Source organism: Lissotriton helveticus, chromosome 11 (assembly GCF_964261635.1).
Source record: "Lissotriton helveticus chromosome 11, aLisHel1.1, whole genome shotgun sequence".
Taxonomy (NCBI): domain Eukaryota; kingdom Metazoa; phylum Chordata; class Amphibia; order Caudata; family Salamandridae; genus Lissotriton; species Lissotriton helveticus.
Genome location: NC_136072.1, coordinates 931,708,425 through 931,724,869, shown reverse-complemented (window position 1 = coordinate 931,724,869; position 16,445 = coordinate 931,708,425). Strand labels below are relative to the sequence as shown.

At 47.3% G+C, this 16,445-nt stretch overlaps 1 protein-coding gene across 1 annotated transcript in view; it reads left to right on the top strand.

The window, feature by feature from the left end:
* PES1 (pescadillo ribosomal biogenesis factor 1) overlaps positions 1-16,445 on the top strand; it is a 142,008-nt gene that overhangs the window by 94,179 nt on the left and 31,384 nt on the right. Inside the window, exon 12 of the mRNA XM_078667252.1 lies at positions 8,947-9,131. Within this exon, the coding sequence (XP_078523378.1) occupies positions 8,947-9,131 (185 nt within the window). The remainder of the gene's footprint in view (positions 1-8,946; positions 9,132-16,445) is intronic.

Sequence of the window (16,445 nt, the reverse complement as noted above, 5' to 3'; positions counted from 1 at the left end):
AGAAGGGCAAGTCTACCTATCTGGTGGACGTAAAGACCCCTCGGCATCCGCATCGGGTGTTACATGCCAATCGCCTCAAGCCCCACTACGAGAGGCCCGAAGTCATGTTGGTTATGGTGACTGACGGATCGGAGGAAGAGGACACGGAGCCTCTCCCCGACCTTTTTGCGTCTCAAGAAAAGGATGGGTCAGTGGACGGAGTGAAACTCTCGCCAACCCGGACTCCTGAGCAGCAGGAGGAATGTCGCCAGGTCTTGGGGTCCTTCGCTCCTCTGTTCTCCCTTGTCCCGGGTAAGACCCACCTGTGTACCCATGACGTGGACACAGGGGACAGCCCACCTGTGAAGTCAAAGTCTTACCGGCTGTCTGACAAGGTGAAGGCCAGTATCCAAAGCGAAGTAGCTAAGATGCTGGAGCTAGGAGTCATCGAACCTTCAAGTAGCCCTTGGTCTAGCCCGGTGGTGTTAGTTCCTAAAGCTGCCCCACCTAGCACCACACCAGAATTGAGATTCTGTGTGGACTACCGAGGACTAAATTCGGTAACCAAAACGGATGCTCATCCGATCCCTCGGGCGGATGAATTGATTGACCGGTTGGGAGCTGCCCAATATCTCAGTACCATTGACCTCACTGCAGGGTACTGGCAGATTCCCATGTCTAATGGAGCCAAGGAAAGGTCAGCCTTCTCCACACCTGATGGACACTACCAGTTTTGCGTCATGCCCTTTGGGCTCAAGAACGCTCCTGCCACTTTTCAGCGGCTGGTGAACACGATCCTCACCGGGATGGAGTCATTCTCTGCTGCTTACTTGGATGACGTAGCTGTCTTCAGTAGCAGCTGGGAGGATCACTTGCAGCACTTGCAAGCCGTTCTCCAGGCCCTGGAACGGGCTGGTTTGACGATCAAGGCCAGCAAATGTCAGATTGGACAGGGGTCTGTAGTGTACTTAGGACACTTGGTGGGCCGGGGAATGGTGCAGCCCCTTCAGGCGAAGATTGAGGCAATCATGGCCTGGAAACCCCCCAAGACCCAGACTGAGGTCCGAGCCTTCCTGGGCCTCACAGGTTACTACAGACGATTCGTGAAGGGGTATGGCACTATCGTGGCACCCGTTACAGAACTCACGGCCAAAAAGGAACCCAGGAGAGTCATTTGGACGGAGGCTTGCCAGCGAGCCTTTGACACTCTGAAACAAGCATTGTGTAAAGCTCCAGTCCTGAAGGCTCCAGATTTTTCAAAAGAGTTCATTGTCCAGACAGATGCATCCGACATTGGCATTGGGGCGGTGCTATCGCAACTCAATGAAGAGGGTCTGGATCAACCCGTGGTCTTTCTGTCACGGAGACTGCTTCCCCAGGAACAGAGGTGGAGTACCATCGAGCGGGAAGCCTTTGCGGTGGTCTGGGCACTGAAGAAGCTGCGACCATATTTGTTTGGTTCACACTTCCTTGTTCAGACAGACCACCGACCCCTTCGTTGGCTCATGCAAATGAAGGGGGAAAATCCCAAACTGTTGAGGTGGTCTATCTCCCTACAGGGAATGGACTTTCGGGTGGAACACCGACCCGGAGTAGACCACGCCAATGCAGACGGTCTCTCCAGGTATTTCTGCCTTAGTGTTGAGGACTCCCAAGGGGTTGGGTAGCTCTCCCCACTTTCAGCTGGGGGGGACGCGTGTTAGACCCGTCTGCTTCTGAGAGTCCCCTCACCACTATGATTTCTTTTGTTCCCCTGTACCTCCCAAAATTTGTCGCTTTTTATTTGTCTACGAGGACTTTTTATGTGTTGTTTCATGGGGTTAGATGTTCCTTGACGCCCAGTTGCTCACAAGGTTTGTGGCACCTATTTACAAGGCGCCTGGCCCAAACCTGTGGCATTACAAACTGGGGTTGTCAACCTGTATAAATGAACCTAAAATGGTGGACACCCTTTTTCCTCATGTGAAGTGACTCCCATTGGAGCCTTCATGAACCCTGGCCTTTTGAGGTTTTGGCGCCCTTTGTTTGGCGCGCATTTCTGACAGGAATTCCTTTATTTTCCTCGGGTAAACAAAATGGCTGCTCTAGAACCCCAGTACGGTGGCTGTGAGTGTCCTAAATACCCCTCAAGAGTGCCTTGTCACTGTCACAGCCAGAGAAGGTTCTAGAACCTTCTGGCTCGTGCCAGTACCCCAGGGCACTGGCTATATAAGGCCCAGTCCCTGGCGGCCATTTTAGGATGGAGATTAGTTCAGACTAGAGAAGAGATTCCAGACTTGACACCAGATTGACACCTGCCCTGTTGACCCCTGAGGTGGCTGGTAGCGCAGGCAGTAGAGCAGCAAAGGGTTGCTGGCGTTGTGTCTGACTGGCGTTCCAGTCAGCTACGTGATAAGTGATCTAGCGCCTACAGCGCCTGCCCAGCGAGTACCTCATTGCCCCCAAAGACTGTGGCCAGATTCGTGTGCCTCCCCGCCCCCCCGGTGGTGAACTGTGATCGATTTATCGAGTCGCGAGGCGAGAGCAAGTTCGCCGCGACCGCGATCGTCAGCTGTGCCCCCTTCGCGACAGGTGCCACTTGAGGGGAGCTCGGACGTCTCCGAGCCCCACCAGCGTAGAGCGTTTCCTGCGCAGATTGAAGGTGAGGTGGTGCGCCGGGGCGGGGAAAGGCCGGCCTTCGTTGGGTGGGACTAGCGTCTCTGCCACTCCCCAGTGACCCGGTAGCTGTGGGCGGGAGCCACCCTGTATGCGGAAGTCGGAGGGAGGTCCGTGGAGCCCCTGAGAGCCCCGTCGCTAACGAGAGAAGTGCTGTGCCCGACTGAATCGTATTTTGATTGCAGCCGATGTGAGGTGGGCCGGTTTCTTCATAGTGAATGCAGCGCTGTGAACCGGCATTCATTTGACTGTGCGTGAAGGTTGTGTGACCTCTCCGGCAGCCCGTTCGTCAGTCTAAAGACTTTGAACTGGTGCCGCCTGTGCTCAAGTGGTGCTAAAGCCCGTAGGCGCGCATAGACTTCACCGGCAAAGCAGAGATCCTATCCCGGTGACCGCCGAGTGCAAATGATGTATTTACTGTGTTTCCTTGCCTTTTAGATATACGCGCATACGCCCTGAGTGATTATTAAAGAGTCCCAAACCTTATTTTGTGCTCAGAGAAGCCGTATACCCGGTCATTGACAACAGCATAAACTGTAAGAATTATCTTTCCCATTTGAAGCGTATTGCACATGTAATGATTCTAAAGTATTTAATTGGTGGCAGCGATACCAGAAGAAACATGTGGTTGTTTATTTAAATGAACCAATATTTATTCTGATATTTATTCTGATATTTATTGTGATACTCATCCCTGAAGTTATTCTATTCATTAATACTATTTATTACCAGAACTGTATGACCAAAAGAAATGTATATGTGCTTTCCCAGTCAACCCTATTTACAACAAAGAACTTTTATATAAAGGAATCGTATTTTTCTACAGCAGTGGTGTGGTGTCCTTCTTTTTGGTGTGGATGTACAATGAGTTATTATTGGGTCAGAGCCGGCTTAACACTACAGCCTTCACTTGCCTTGTCACTTGAGCCAAGCTAACCCCTTTGTGCTGGGCTTGCCCATCGCAGGTCCAACAGTGCCTTCAATGCCACAGCCTTGCCGGGTCGACACCGGTTTGAGACTGCGAGTTTTAAATATCTGGGAATTCGAGTCATGACTGACAAGAGACCTATGTCTAGATGCCAACCTAGGCAAGGTGTGCGCTGCGTCTCGGAGCGATGCAGAACATTGGTGTGGGCTGGCTTTGACAATTCTAGGGAGGGCTGCCATCTTGTAAATGATTACACTCCTCAAGTTGCTCCAAAACACTATCACATAGGAGATGTGCAATAAAATTGATAGTGGTGCGGATGTTGCTGTGGAATGGGAAGCACTCTAGAATGGCATTATGGACCCTCCAGCGGAATTCTTAGACTGGAGGGGATTTCCCCACCAGATATACTCGGGGATGTGGTATTCCTATAATTTTTTCTTTTCAGGTAACTCTCCTTAACTGTCTGTCGTCTGGCCTTTGGTTTTACCTTCGTTCTTCCTTCTCCTTCATCCAGCTCATCAGAAGATCGTTTTGATGTTTCAAGTTTCATTAACTTATTTTCCTCCACATTTAAAAGAGGCAGATTGTTCATGGCTCATGCCTTTCTTGTGTTGCTATTCTGGAACCTTTTAATATTGTGATGTAAGTGGCTGCTTGGGCTGCGTTAAAGGAATAATGCATAATGTCAGCCTCCGTGTCTTTAATGAAATCCAGATTCTCTAGTCATGTTAATATGAGAATCACAATTTCAATGGAAAATGTGCTGTCTGTAAATGCCTGTTACCTTATCATGTATTGGCAATATATGTATTGGAAACTTGAGTTTTTAAACATTAACCGAGAAACATTCCAGGCCCTTCCCTGTTGATAGTGCTGTTAGAGGCGAGTCAAGGGTCCTGTCTACCCTATATGTGCGTTAGATTTTTAATATAGATGGAGCTAAAACGTAATCTATTTAATAAAGCAAGAGTTTTTGTACAGCAGACATATATTTGATGGTGCTCTCATATATGAAGAAAAAGGCAACTATCTCTCTCTTGACATGTTCATGGACAGTTTTGCGTCGGCCAGTCAAGGAGGGTGGGGAGTTAAAAAAAAAAAAAAGTCTGATTTTCCATGGGACACTTTACTCTACAGTACAGGGAAAAAATGGCTGAAAGTATTTTCACCAAATATGGCAAAAAAATAAAATTATAACGTTACTCAGAAAGTATGCTCTTTGTGATTTGGTGTAAATCTGTTCAGCCATGTTCGAGAAGTAAGTGCTTAGAAAGGGGCTCATATTGGGCATGAAGGGAGGATTGCTAAGAAAGTTAGGTATGACTGGACAGTTGGGAATTTCACAGTAAAAAAAAAAAAAGATTAAAGTACATTGTGTTGACAAGATATAAGAATTCACTAACTACTAATAAGGACAGACAACATGGCAGTCGTGTATTACATCCAAGCAGGGGACACTCGCTCCGGAGATTTAGCATTGGGCAACCCGCAACAACTTGCACATGTTGCAGAGCATTTGCCAAGGGTGTAGAGTGACTTTAATCACCTGCTCGGCAGGATCCGCCAAGAAGTTCACGAGTGGGAACTCCACCCACAAGTGATTCAAAGGTACTTTCCGATGAGGGGGGACTCCTTGATTGTCCTGTTCACCATTCCTAAAAGTGCAAAATTCCAAAATGTCAACTGCAGGAGCCCTCGCCCACTGTCCATGGGAAATGGTGTATGAATGAATTGGTAAAGGCTGTTTGTCTGCTCTTTTCCATCTCTTCCCTTTATCTTGTATGTGGGGATGAAAATGAGTTAGGTGGCCAACCTGAGAAAGACAGGCTTTTGGTTATTTCTCTCAGACCCCACCATCATCTCCCATTCAGGCCTGATCTTCTTACTCCGCATTCAGGTCTACTCAGACACCCAGAATCCCATACAACTGAACCTTGCAGTCTGGTCCAGAGTTCTTAGTTCAGTTACCTCACTCCTCCAGAGGAATAAATGGCTATACTACGGGATACACGAAAGCCTACTTCACGCTCCTGTTACATGGCTAAGTGGAAAAGGTTTACACATTGCTGTATTTTTAAGCACTTACACCTCCTAATCCTTTCTGTGCAGTAGGTTGTTTCCTACCTCCTACATCTTTACATAGCCGGCTTTGCTGACACTTCCATATACCCATCTGCAGTTGCTGTGTACCTTCAAAACAGAAATAATTGGTGTCTTTTTAAGGTCCCAGTAATTGAAGCATTCATGGAGGGCCTAAAGAGGGGCATACCTCCAAGGACCTACTCTGAATTTCTGCCAAAGATTGTCTCACCTTTCCACATGAGCTAAACCTTTGAACTCCCCATCTTCTAACCCATTAATAGGGGTTGTAGCAGAAACGGGCCCACAGACTTTTTTTGGAATGTGATATTGCAAAAACTGTTGAATGAAGTAACACCATATTTGGTAGGACGCTAAATCTTGGTCCAGAATAATGTGTGCCGTTTGTAATGTGGTGTATATCTGGTAAGTAGTTTTTGAGACATTAATTGACAGAAATATTTGTATATCTGGACTGTTTCGCTTGAGGGAGTCTCTCGCGAGTCCAGCGAGCGAAATACTTAAAAAAAAAAAAAAAATAGAGCATTTCGATTGGCTCAGGGCTTTTTTCCCCTTGGCCCACCTCTCTGTCGGGGGAGCGAGTACTCTGATTGGCTGGCTGCAACATGAAAGAAAATGTTGCTGCAGCCATTACATGATACTGGGGACTTAATCCTCTGTCCTGAAAATACTCTTCCTCCATCACCTCCTCTTCCTCCATCACCTCCTCTTCCTCCTCCACCCTCCTCGTTCTCCTCCATCACCTCCTCCTCGTCGTCCTCCATCACCTCCTCCTCGTCGTCCTCCATCACCTCCTCCTCGTCGTCCTCCATCACCTCCTCCTCTTCCTCCTCCATTACTACCTCCTCTTCCTCCTCCATTACCACCTCCTCTTCCATCACCACCTCCTCGTCGTCCTCCATCACCCCCTCTTCCTCCTCCATCACCCCCTCTTCCTCCTCCATCACCCCCTCTTCCTCCTCCATCACCCCCTCTTCCTCCTCCATCACCTCCACCTCTTCCTCCTCCATCACCTCCACCTCTTCCTCCTCCATCACCTCCACCTCTTCCTCCTCCATCACCTCCACCTCTTCCTCCTCCATCACCTCCACCTCTTCCTCCTCCATCACCTCCACCTCTTCCTCCTCCATCACCTCCACCTCTTCCTCCTCCATCACCTCCACCTCTTCCTCCTCATCACCTCCACCTCTTCCTCCTCCATCACCTCCACCTCTTCCTCCTCCCATCACCTCCACCTCTTCCTCCTCCACCTCTTCCTCCTCCATCACCTCCACCTCTTCCTCCTCCATCACCTCCTCCTCTTCCTCCTCCATCACCTCCACCTCCTACTCCTCCATCACCTCCACCTCCTCCTCTTCCATCACCTCCTCCTCTTCCTCTCCTCCATCACTGCCTCCTCTTCCTCCTCCATCTCCTCCTCCTTCATCTCCTCCATCATTTCCGAATGAGCCATAATTTTGCATAGGATGCAATACAAAAATGTGCTTTACGTAGTATGGGTAGGCATTTCCAAGTGTTAAGAGCTTGTCTGCAGGTGTAGGAAGGTTGTTCGTTACAAAGACAAATTCTTAAAGCAATGAATCTTGCCGCAAATAAAATCTGAAATTGATGCACACAAGACATCTGTCCACTTGCTTACCCTGATAGGTGAAATGTCTCAAAATAATGGGGTTTCTATACTGACCACAGAAGGGATGGTGGTTAAACATGGATTATTTAATTTGTGAAATATGTACTTCACAGCAGCTTTAATGTGTCATTTTTGGCAGCCATGCTAGATGTTTGAACAGAAAGAAAAACTTGCATTTACTGTTTCCTAATCTGAGTACCTAAAATTCCTGATGCAGCTGGGAACCCTTTGTTCTCTGAGTTGTTGGATAAAATAGTTAAACTCAGCATTGTCTGTCCAAATGTCAGTACCATACATGAACTGTTTTTCTTCATAAAGAAATGAAAAACCATGTAATTTGACCTCCCATTTATCATCCACTACGTGTCTTTATCCTGCAAGTTCTTGCCATCTTCACAAGCCCATTCCGCCTCCAGTGACTACATCTATCCCAGTTACATATTTTCGACTGTCATCAGTCTGTACACACCTCATTTTCCCTCTGTATGTATCCCACTGCTTCTGTTCTCAACCTTATGCCTCATTTGTGCAGTGCTGGCCTGCCTCTGCTACTTTTATCTGGAGTCTGCCTGTACACCGTCTTTCTACCTGGGTCCACTTCTGTCATCAGAAGTCTCTCTTCCAGTCTTTGTCATTTGTTACTTGTCTATTTATTCATCCATCATGGAATTCAAGCACTCATTCATACATGTATTAATTCCCCAGTTATTCATCCATGTACTGAGTCGTGCATCCTTTCATCCAACCTTTCACTCATTCTGGAATATTTCCACCTTTGTCAAAAAAAAACCCACAAAGATTAACTTTGATTTTTAAAAGGCCTGATTTATTTGCTTTGTTATGGCATTTTGTTGGCTGTACTGCTAAAACAGATTTCCACTGTGGAAGAATAGACTTCTGATAAAATATGGCAAAAACATTCAAAGAATGCTGTCCATACATGCACTGGTGCCAGCAATAAATGTTTTTTGGGTTGCTTTATCATTGCTTTAACATCCAGTTTCACCGCTGTTATTTTTAACATGTCACAACATCTCCACAATCTTGAAATGGTAATTTAAGAATAAACTAAGCCGAAAAACATACTAAGATGGACTACCGAAAAGATAGACCTGTTGGCTTTATGAATGCTTGGTTTATCGTTAGCTTCTGCTACTAGAATTGGAATTGTATCTATAAAAATATGGGTCTATAGCTCGTTGTAAACTTACCAAATCTCTAATGTATGTCATACACAATAATCTAGGTTAACAGTTGTGAATATGTTTATTTTGGAATGTAGACTCCAGGACTTGCTTTTTCCACGGACAAAGTTTGATACTGTGTGTCTTTTGGATAGCTGAGTAGCGGTCAGAGTAAGTAATAGAAGTAGTCGATGTGATTAATGTTTTCTGCCTCTGGCCACAATGCTCCTGCCTTTCTGCTGACTCACTGGTATGTATAAGGGCAAGGTTGTTTTTACTCGTGGATATTGAGCATTTATGAATGATATGCTGTTCTCTGGCATTGTAAGTCATTATGGTCGCCTCTATAGTTAGGGAGATGTTTCTATTGGCTGAGGTTTAGCCTTGCCTTTCTGCTTACTGTTTCTTTGCTTTAATGTTTATCGCTTTTGAGGGATTGATATGTTCTATGTTCATCCTTCCTGCAGATATTATGTTCAGCCGCAATGGGTTTTCGACTGTGTCAATGCCAAGATCCGCCTTCCTGTGTCAGATTACTTCCCAGGTGTGATGCTGCCTCCACACCTCTCACCCTTTGTGGAAGAGAAAGAAGGAGACTACATTCCCCCTGAGAAACAGAAGCTGCTAGCTTTGCAAAGGGGTGAACATTCAGGTAACTAGGATTGTTTTAGTGAAGATGAAGTCCAGCTTAGTGTGTCTGTGCGAGGGGATGTGTCAGAGTATGGTAATGCTTTGAACAAATGGAGCTGTAGAGTCACAGCACTGTCAGTGCTGCAGCACTGTCCTTCCAAAATGTTTCTCTGTACTTCTCTCCTGTATTCTCTTTGGTTCTAGTTGCCAGTCCTGATGCCTCTCCTTGCCTGTGTTAGGTGATTCCAGTTGTGCCATAGTGGTTGTGTGATATTCAGCATTTAATCTTTCTAGCTCATGTCTGAATTCTAGGGCGTGCTTTCTAACTTTTATAAAGGAATGCACACAGCTTATTAGTAAAAAAAAGCAGCGTGAAAAAAGAATAAAAGGGTAGGATTGGAGGAACAGCTGCATTGTCATATGATGACATTTGAATGAACTATATGCAATTCAAAAGTGATTTGCTGCACCCACAATATTTGGTATTCAGCGTTTGCTGCCTCATCCAGACTCCCTTCACTGAGTGCATTGTAACCTTGATGTCCTAGCTTTTTCCTTATTTATGTTATGTCTTGTCTACCAAGTAGAAGTGAAGTAGTTGCTGCTGAGAGCTATAGCAATTTGTGTTCTTCACCTAGAGGCATAACAAACCCCAAGCAAGCACCATGCTTGGAGCCATTCCATTGTAGAGTTGAATGATTTTGCTTACTGGACCTTTTATGTCCCTACTTTAAATGAGGAAAGTGTAACTTGAAGTCCAACAAATGCACGTGCTGTTGAGTAAAATGCTTTTTTCGCTGATTATGTCACTGTTAACATTGGGCTAAATGTAGTTGATGACATAGGTTTTGGGGCAAAACTAGGATGCAGGAGTCCGAGATGCAGCGTTTAAAGTAGAGAGTCGCAACACTTAGGACTAGGGGTTGGTAGAAAAATGCTTCTGCGCCTGCATACTTTTTTTTAATATCATTTTTATTAGCATTTTGTTATAATCTTACGTCACAATTTTCAGCCAATGTACATTAATTAAATGCGAAGTATAGACATTATATATTCGGAGGGATAGAAGGAGAACAAAAGAGGGTATAAGCCGTTCACAGGTAGCTTTCATATTAGCATCTTAGTAAGGTCTTCATACATAATCTTGAATAATAGTCTGTAAACACATGCGTCTGGTGTAATAGTGGTCTGTGTGGTGAGCTCTTTATGCTTGCTAATTTCTTCTTATATATAACCATTTTTTATAAAGATAGTTAACTAATAACAGATGCTTCCTCCTTGGGTCAACATCCACATTAATCCTCTGTTATCCATATTAATCCTCTGTTATCCATTCCATTCGTCGGTCATGTTTCCTACTAATATCAGGGGTTCGAGGGGCAGGGTAGGGCCCCTAAACTTGCTGTGTGCGGCCTCACTATGCGTAGCAAGTTTCTAGTAACTTATTAGGGTGGTGTCTGGGAGGGGGCGGGGGTGGATCCCATCGTCTTCCACTCATCTGGTAATCTCTGGTTGAGTGATCACTATCCCCAGATATTCGGGCCTCCCACGCTCGCATTACTTCTTACCAGGGTTCCGCCAGAGGCTTGCGCCCTTTACTAGTTCTATCCTCTCGTGCAAGCGTCCTTTCCTCTGCTCTAGCCCAAATCGAAACTTCACTCTCCAATTCAGACACTCTAGGGCCCACAGTTGCACACCACCTGGCCAGGAGCAAGGCAGGTCGACAAACCTATGTCCAATATTTTTTTTAGCTTTTGGCCGCGGGAATAGCCCGAAGAGGCAAACCTCAGGGCGCACTTTAGGGCGCACGCCAGAACTCCATTCAGGATTTCTATGAACCTAAGCCAGTAGCTCAGTCACCGGGCATCCCCCAACCATCCATCCACTCCAATCTAGCGTGGCACACTTGGTTCATCATCCACTATTAGATTTGCACTTTTTTAATGAGTTAACTGACCATAGTGAAGTAAGAAAATGGCAATGCACTGTTGTCCGAAAGCTTCGGAAGCACCATAACTGTTTTACAATAAGAAGACACGTTCTTTGAAAGCCTTTATGTTCTAGTGAACAAAGCTGGAATTAGCGATGTACTGGACGGATGAGGAGTCTTGTAGGCTAGTATTGCAGTTTTATGAGCAGAAAATAAAGCAGTCTGAACCAGCTTGTTATGCTGGTTGGCATTTAACAATGGATGGATTGAGGTAATCTGGCAGCTCCAGTACTTGTAAATGTACCCTTGGGCACGATCAAAACATGTGACATTTGATGTCATTTAAGAGGAGTAATATAAATTCTCTGGATAATTTTAAACTGTCTTTAATTTGGAGATGTCATTAATCGAATCTTAAGAGAAGTATGTATTTCGCAAACCAACTGATTAGTCATTTGGGTCCATGGGTATTGGAATGCATGTCAGTCACTGTTCCCTGGTGATGGACGTATCTTCTTTTTTTTTTTTTTTTTTTTTTTTTTAAATACCCTTTCAACCTTTTAGGACATTTCAATGTGAATGTCCTTGATTTCCTTAATGGCTTTCTGGCTTTCTGTATTGGCCAGTTAGTGTCCTTTATACTCATTAAGTTCCTAAGTTCTGACAGGGTTGGTCCTGGTGATTTGGGGGGTCGTTGAGCGTGTCCTGCTTTCAGCCCCTGGAGAAGGATCATCTCAGCTGCACAGTATCCAAGTTGGAAGTCGCAGCAAGCAAGCCTGTAGGTGCTGTACACAGTCCAATCCGATTGGGACTGAAAGGACCTGTGGCTTGAAAAACCGATTTCACGGATGTAGCATGCATTAAGTGTATTTCCTTGGCACACTTCCACCATTCTTATGGTACTGAAGTGCTTTTGTAACTGTGCCATTGAAGATCTTGGGATCTGCCTGGACTGGTATTATTGTATATGGTTAAGTTTCATATTGTTTAGAGGTGAGTCATACTGGATAATGGCTGGTAAAGATGGAATAGACTAGTTTAGAGTTTAGTGATGGAGTTTATGGGATATTTGCCAGGTAGATCCGGGTTTTGATCTGTGTGGATGATTATGTGCATGGATGGTCATGCTTAAGAACTTTTCCATGTTTCTGCTGCAGTGTGTGGTTGATTCATTGCTCAGCTTCAGATATCTGTTCTGCTTGGAGGCATATTTGCCCATTATGTGACTTCTATCTTGTTCTGTGTGGATGGGATGAGCTTAGGTTACATTATTTTCAATGCTAGATATGTAGATGAGTTGTTCAATAAGCATATAGCCATCCAAGTGTCTTGAGCCTGTATTGTGCGTCTGGTGCCAGGAGTTGGGTGTAATGAGTAGAACGTGGTTAGAATGGTAAACGTTTTGTCAACTATATGGCTTGTAGCCTTATTACACGTATGTTGATAAGTTTGACCTTCCCACTACCACAACCAAATGTAGTATGTTGAGACTTCATTCCTCGATTTGCCAAATAGACCCATCACTAGCTGGACGAAAGATGTGCCTTACCTTTACTAAATTGAAGATTTGACAAAATATAAAAGGTATTTATGAGGGGAGGTTCAGGACAGATCCCTGAATCATCTGAGTCATGCAAGAAAATGTCTGGAGAAATGTCTGCAATACTAAGCACCCACTACCACATGAGACCTTAACTCAATAATGGTGCTTTTGCTGGTAATCATGTGTTCGAGGCATGTGGGCTGCTAAATTCATATCTTAGCATTAGATCGCCGCCTAGTGTTGGGCTCGGATGATCGCACATTGTTGTCCTGGAAGAGTCTTCGAAGTATCCTGAGATAGGTGGCTCCTCCCCTGGACTACAGTGCGCATGGGCATCGGCTCCATCCCCAGATTGTTTTTTTCCACCATTGGGTTCGGATGTGGTCTCGACGTCTTACTGTCGGAACCAAGAAAAACTAACTTTTAGCGGCCAAAAGGCCTCGATTTTCTTGCGTCGGTATTGTCTGCGCACGGTCTCGAGTCTTCCGTCTCTTGGAGCCGGAATAAGCGGAGTTTTCTTCGCTCTCAGAACTTTGAGGCCTTCTCATCGCGACACGACTGCAAAACTTTTCGGACATGGAGCGGAGCCCGTTTAAGTACTGCCCGCTTTGTGGGTCCAAGTACCCACACATCGATCTACACCCCGTCTGTAACAAATGCCTTTCGCCTGACCACGACGACGGCAAGTGCAAGGCCTGTGCACAGTTCCGCTCCAAGAAGACTCTCAAGCTTCGCCGCGCGGTGCGCATGGAAGCGAGACAAGCAGCCCCGGATCCGGAAAACATCTTCGGCGACCAGGACGAAGAGGACCAGGGTCATCATCTTCAAATCTCCCCACCCGAGACGGAGGTCGAGGCGGATCCGGGAGACGACGACGGAGTCGTGGGTCAAGGCCTTGAATACGTCGACGAGGTAGGAGACGACGATGAGATTTATGGGGCCGCGGCAGACAGCTCGGGGGATGAGCTCTGCCCCGAAGGTTACGAGGATACCGACCGGGTCACGGGATCGCCTGTCGGCCTTACCCAAGACCCGTTGCCGCAAGCCACAGCCCCGCCTTCGGGCCCGGCCACGGACTTACTTGCTGAGCAGACTGTTTCGAAACCGAAACCGAAACCATCGGGATCGACAACACCTAAAATGGCCGACCCGAAAACGAAACCGAAACTTAAGGACTCGAGTGTCCCTAAGATGGCTGCCGTGCCGGTGAAAACGACGGTGCCCGCTACCCCATCGACTCCGTCGACCTCCGGTCCGCAGAAGTCGAAGAAGTCCGTCGATTCCGATGCTGCAAAATCGAAAACAACGCCAGAGGAGGGGTCCTCCAAGAAAGATGGTCGGCACGGGTCAGCGGCTACGACGCCGTCCAAGCCCGCCAAAGTCGGCTCCAAGGAGGCTACGCAAGCACACGGAACGAAGTCTGCGCCCCGAACACAGGAATCGGAGTCGGTGAAGACAGGATCCGCGCCCAAAGCGCACAAGGCCCACAAAGACGTCGGATCCGAGGGAAGGATCAGACCATCCTCGTCGGCGCCGAAACAAACTGTGAGTGAGGCGTCCCCCATAGCCGAATCACTGCAAAGAATCAGGGAGAAGGCCTTTGCCCCGTCGGCTCCGATACCATCGCCGCAGCCGCAAAAGGACAATCCAGCGAAGCCTTCTGGGAAACTTCTCTTTATTTTGCCGCCGAAGGAGGCGCCGAAAGCATTTTCAACCAAATCGGCACCGAAACAGGTGATTTCTTCACCGACTGGCCCGCTTCCACGTCGGGTACTCGAATCAGAGGATGATTCAGAGCATTTCATCGACGCTGACACAGGCAAACTGACCCTCTATAAGAGGAAAATCACTTCGGAGCCAGTGGACTCCTATGTCATCCCACTAAAGAAGAAGAGGGTGCCCCTTGACACCTCAGGCCTCACGGAACCAATCCAGCCTCCTCCGAGACGGAGCCCTACTCCCTCCCCAGAACACTCTGCGGGTGAGGGGTATGATGAGGACGAGCAGTACAATTTCCCTATCAATGAACCTGATGCACAACCGGATTCATATGATGACACTGGTGACCAGAACACCCAAGGTGTGGGGCAGGACCCGCAGCTTTTTAATGCACGTGCATCCCCGACTGAGGATTCAGCAGGTTTTCATGCACTACTCGAAAGGGCGGCAGCCAATCATGATGTGGACATGCATGCCGACCCGGTTGAGGAAGACTTCCTTTTCGACACGTTTTCAGTCTCTGAAAGGACAGTAAAGACACTGCCTATGCTTAAAGGAGTCCTCAAGCATGCTGGGGACATATTTAAGGAGCCTACAAGAGCGAGAGTGGTCAACCCTCGCATTGAAAAAAAGTACAGACCTGCACCTGCAGACCCCGCATACATTCGGGGACAGTTGCCACTGGACTCTCTTGTGGTCGCCAATGCCAGGAAACGTGCCAACTCCCAGACAACGGGTGAAGCTCCTCCCCCGGATAAGGAGTCCAAAGTGCTAGAGGCAGGGGGCAAAAGAGTAGCTGCACAGGCATCAAACTTTTGGCGCATCGCCAATACACAGGCACTCTTGGCGCGTTACGATAGGGCGCACTACGACACCCTAGAACAGATTGTACAACACCTGCCTCCAAAGTTCCAAGAGGGCACCAAACTGCTTATTGAGGAAGGGAAGCTAATCTCAAACGCAGCCATCAAGTGTGCACTTGACGCAGCAGACACAGCTGCTAGAGCTATCAACACTAGCGTTATGCTGAGACGACAAGCGTGGCTCCGCATCTCAGGGTTTAAACCGGATATTCAGACAACAATTCTTAATCAGCCAGTCAATCCCGATAGTCTGTTTGGTCCAGATGTTGACACCACCCTAGAGAAAATAAAGAAAGACACAGAAACTGCTAAGTCCATGGGGGCCCTACAGTCACAACAGTTTCGTGGCAGCAATTTTCGTCGCTCAGGTGCGCGTGGAGTCACCAGAGGACAAATGGGTCAACAATCCCAGTTCTCAAAAAGTGGGGCACAATCCTCGTTCACAAAACAGAACAAGGGAGGTTACAGAAATAACAGCAACAGAGGTCGCGGCAGAGGAAACAGCTCCCGCTCCTCTACTCCAAGCAAACAGTGACTCTCTGTCACTGCCCCCCGACCACCTAACACCTGTCGGGGGGAGACTGCAGCAGTTCCTGCCCGTCTGGAGAAACATCACCACAGACAGGTGGGTGCGACAACTAGTCCAGTATGGTTATTGCCTAGAGTTGAAGTCCACTCCACCCAACATCCCGCCAAGGCAAAGGCCTATGTCCGCAGAGCACTTGCTCTTATTGCAGCAGGAAGTAGTGGTGATGCTGCAAAAGGGAGCAATCGAGCTCGTGCCGGTGGGAGAGGAAGGCACAGGGGTATATTCCCTGTACTTCCTTATTCCAAAGAAGGACGGATCTCTCAGACCCATTCTAGATCTACGTCCCCTCAACCTGTACATACTATCAGAACATTTCCACATGCTTACACTGCAACAGATTCTTCCCTTGCTAAACCAGGGAGACTTCTTAGCAACCTTAGATCTCAAGGATGCTTATTTCCACATTCCACTACACCCGTCCCACAGGAAATACCTCAGGTTCACTATTCAAGGCAAGCACTACCAGTTCAAGGTCCTACCCTTCGGAGTCACCACAGCCCCGAGGGTGTTCACCAAGTGTCTGGCGACAGTAGCGGCGCACCTCAGGAGGCAGAACATCCATGTCTACCCCTACCTAGACGACTGGCTCGTGCAAGCCAAGTCAGAACAACAGTGCGCCGCAGACATGTCGACTACAATTCACCTTCTTCACGATCTGGGTTTCTCGCTGAACTACCCAAAATCGCATCTAC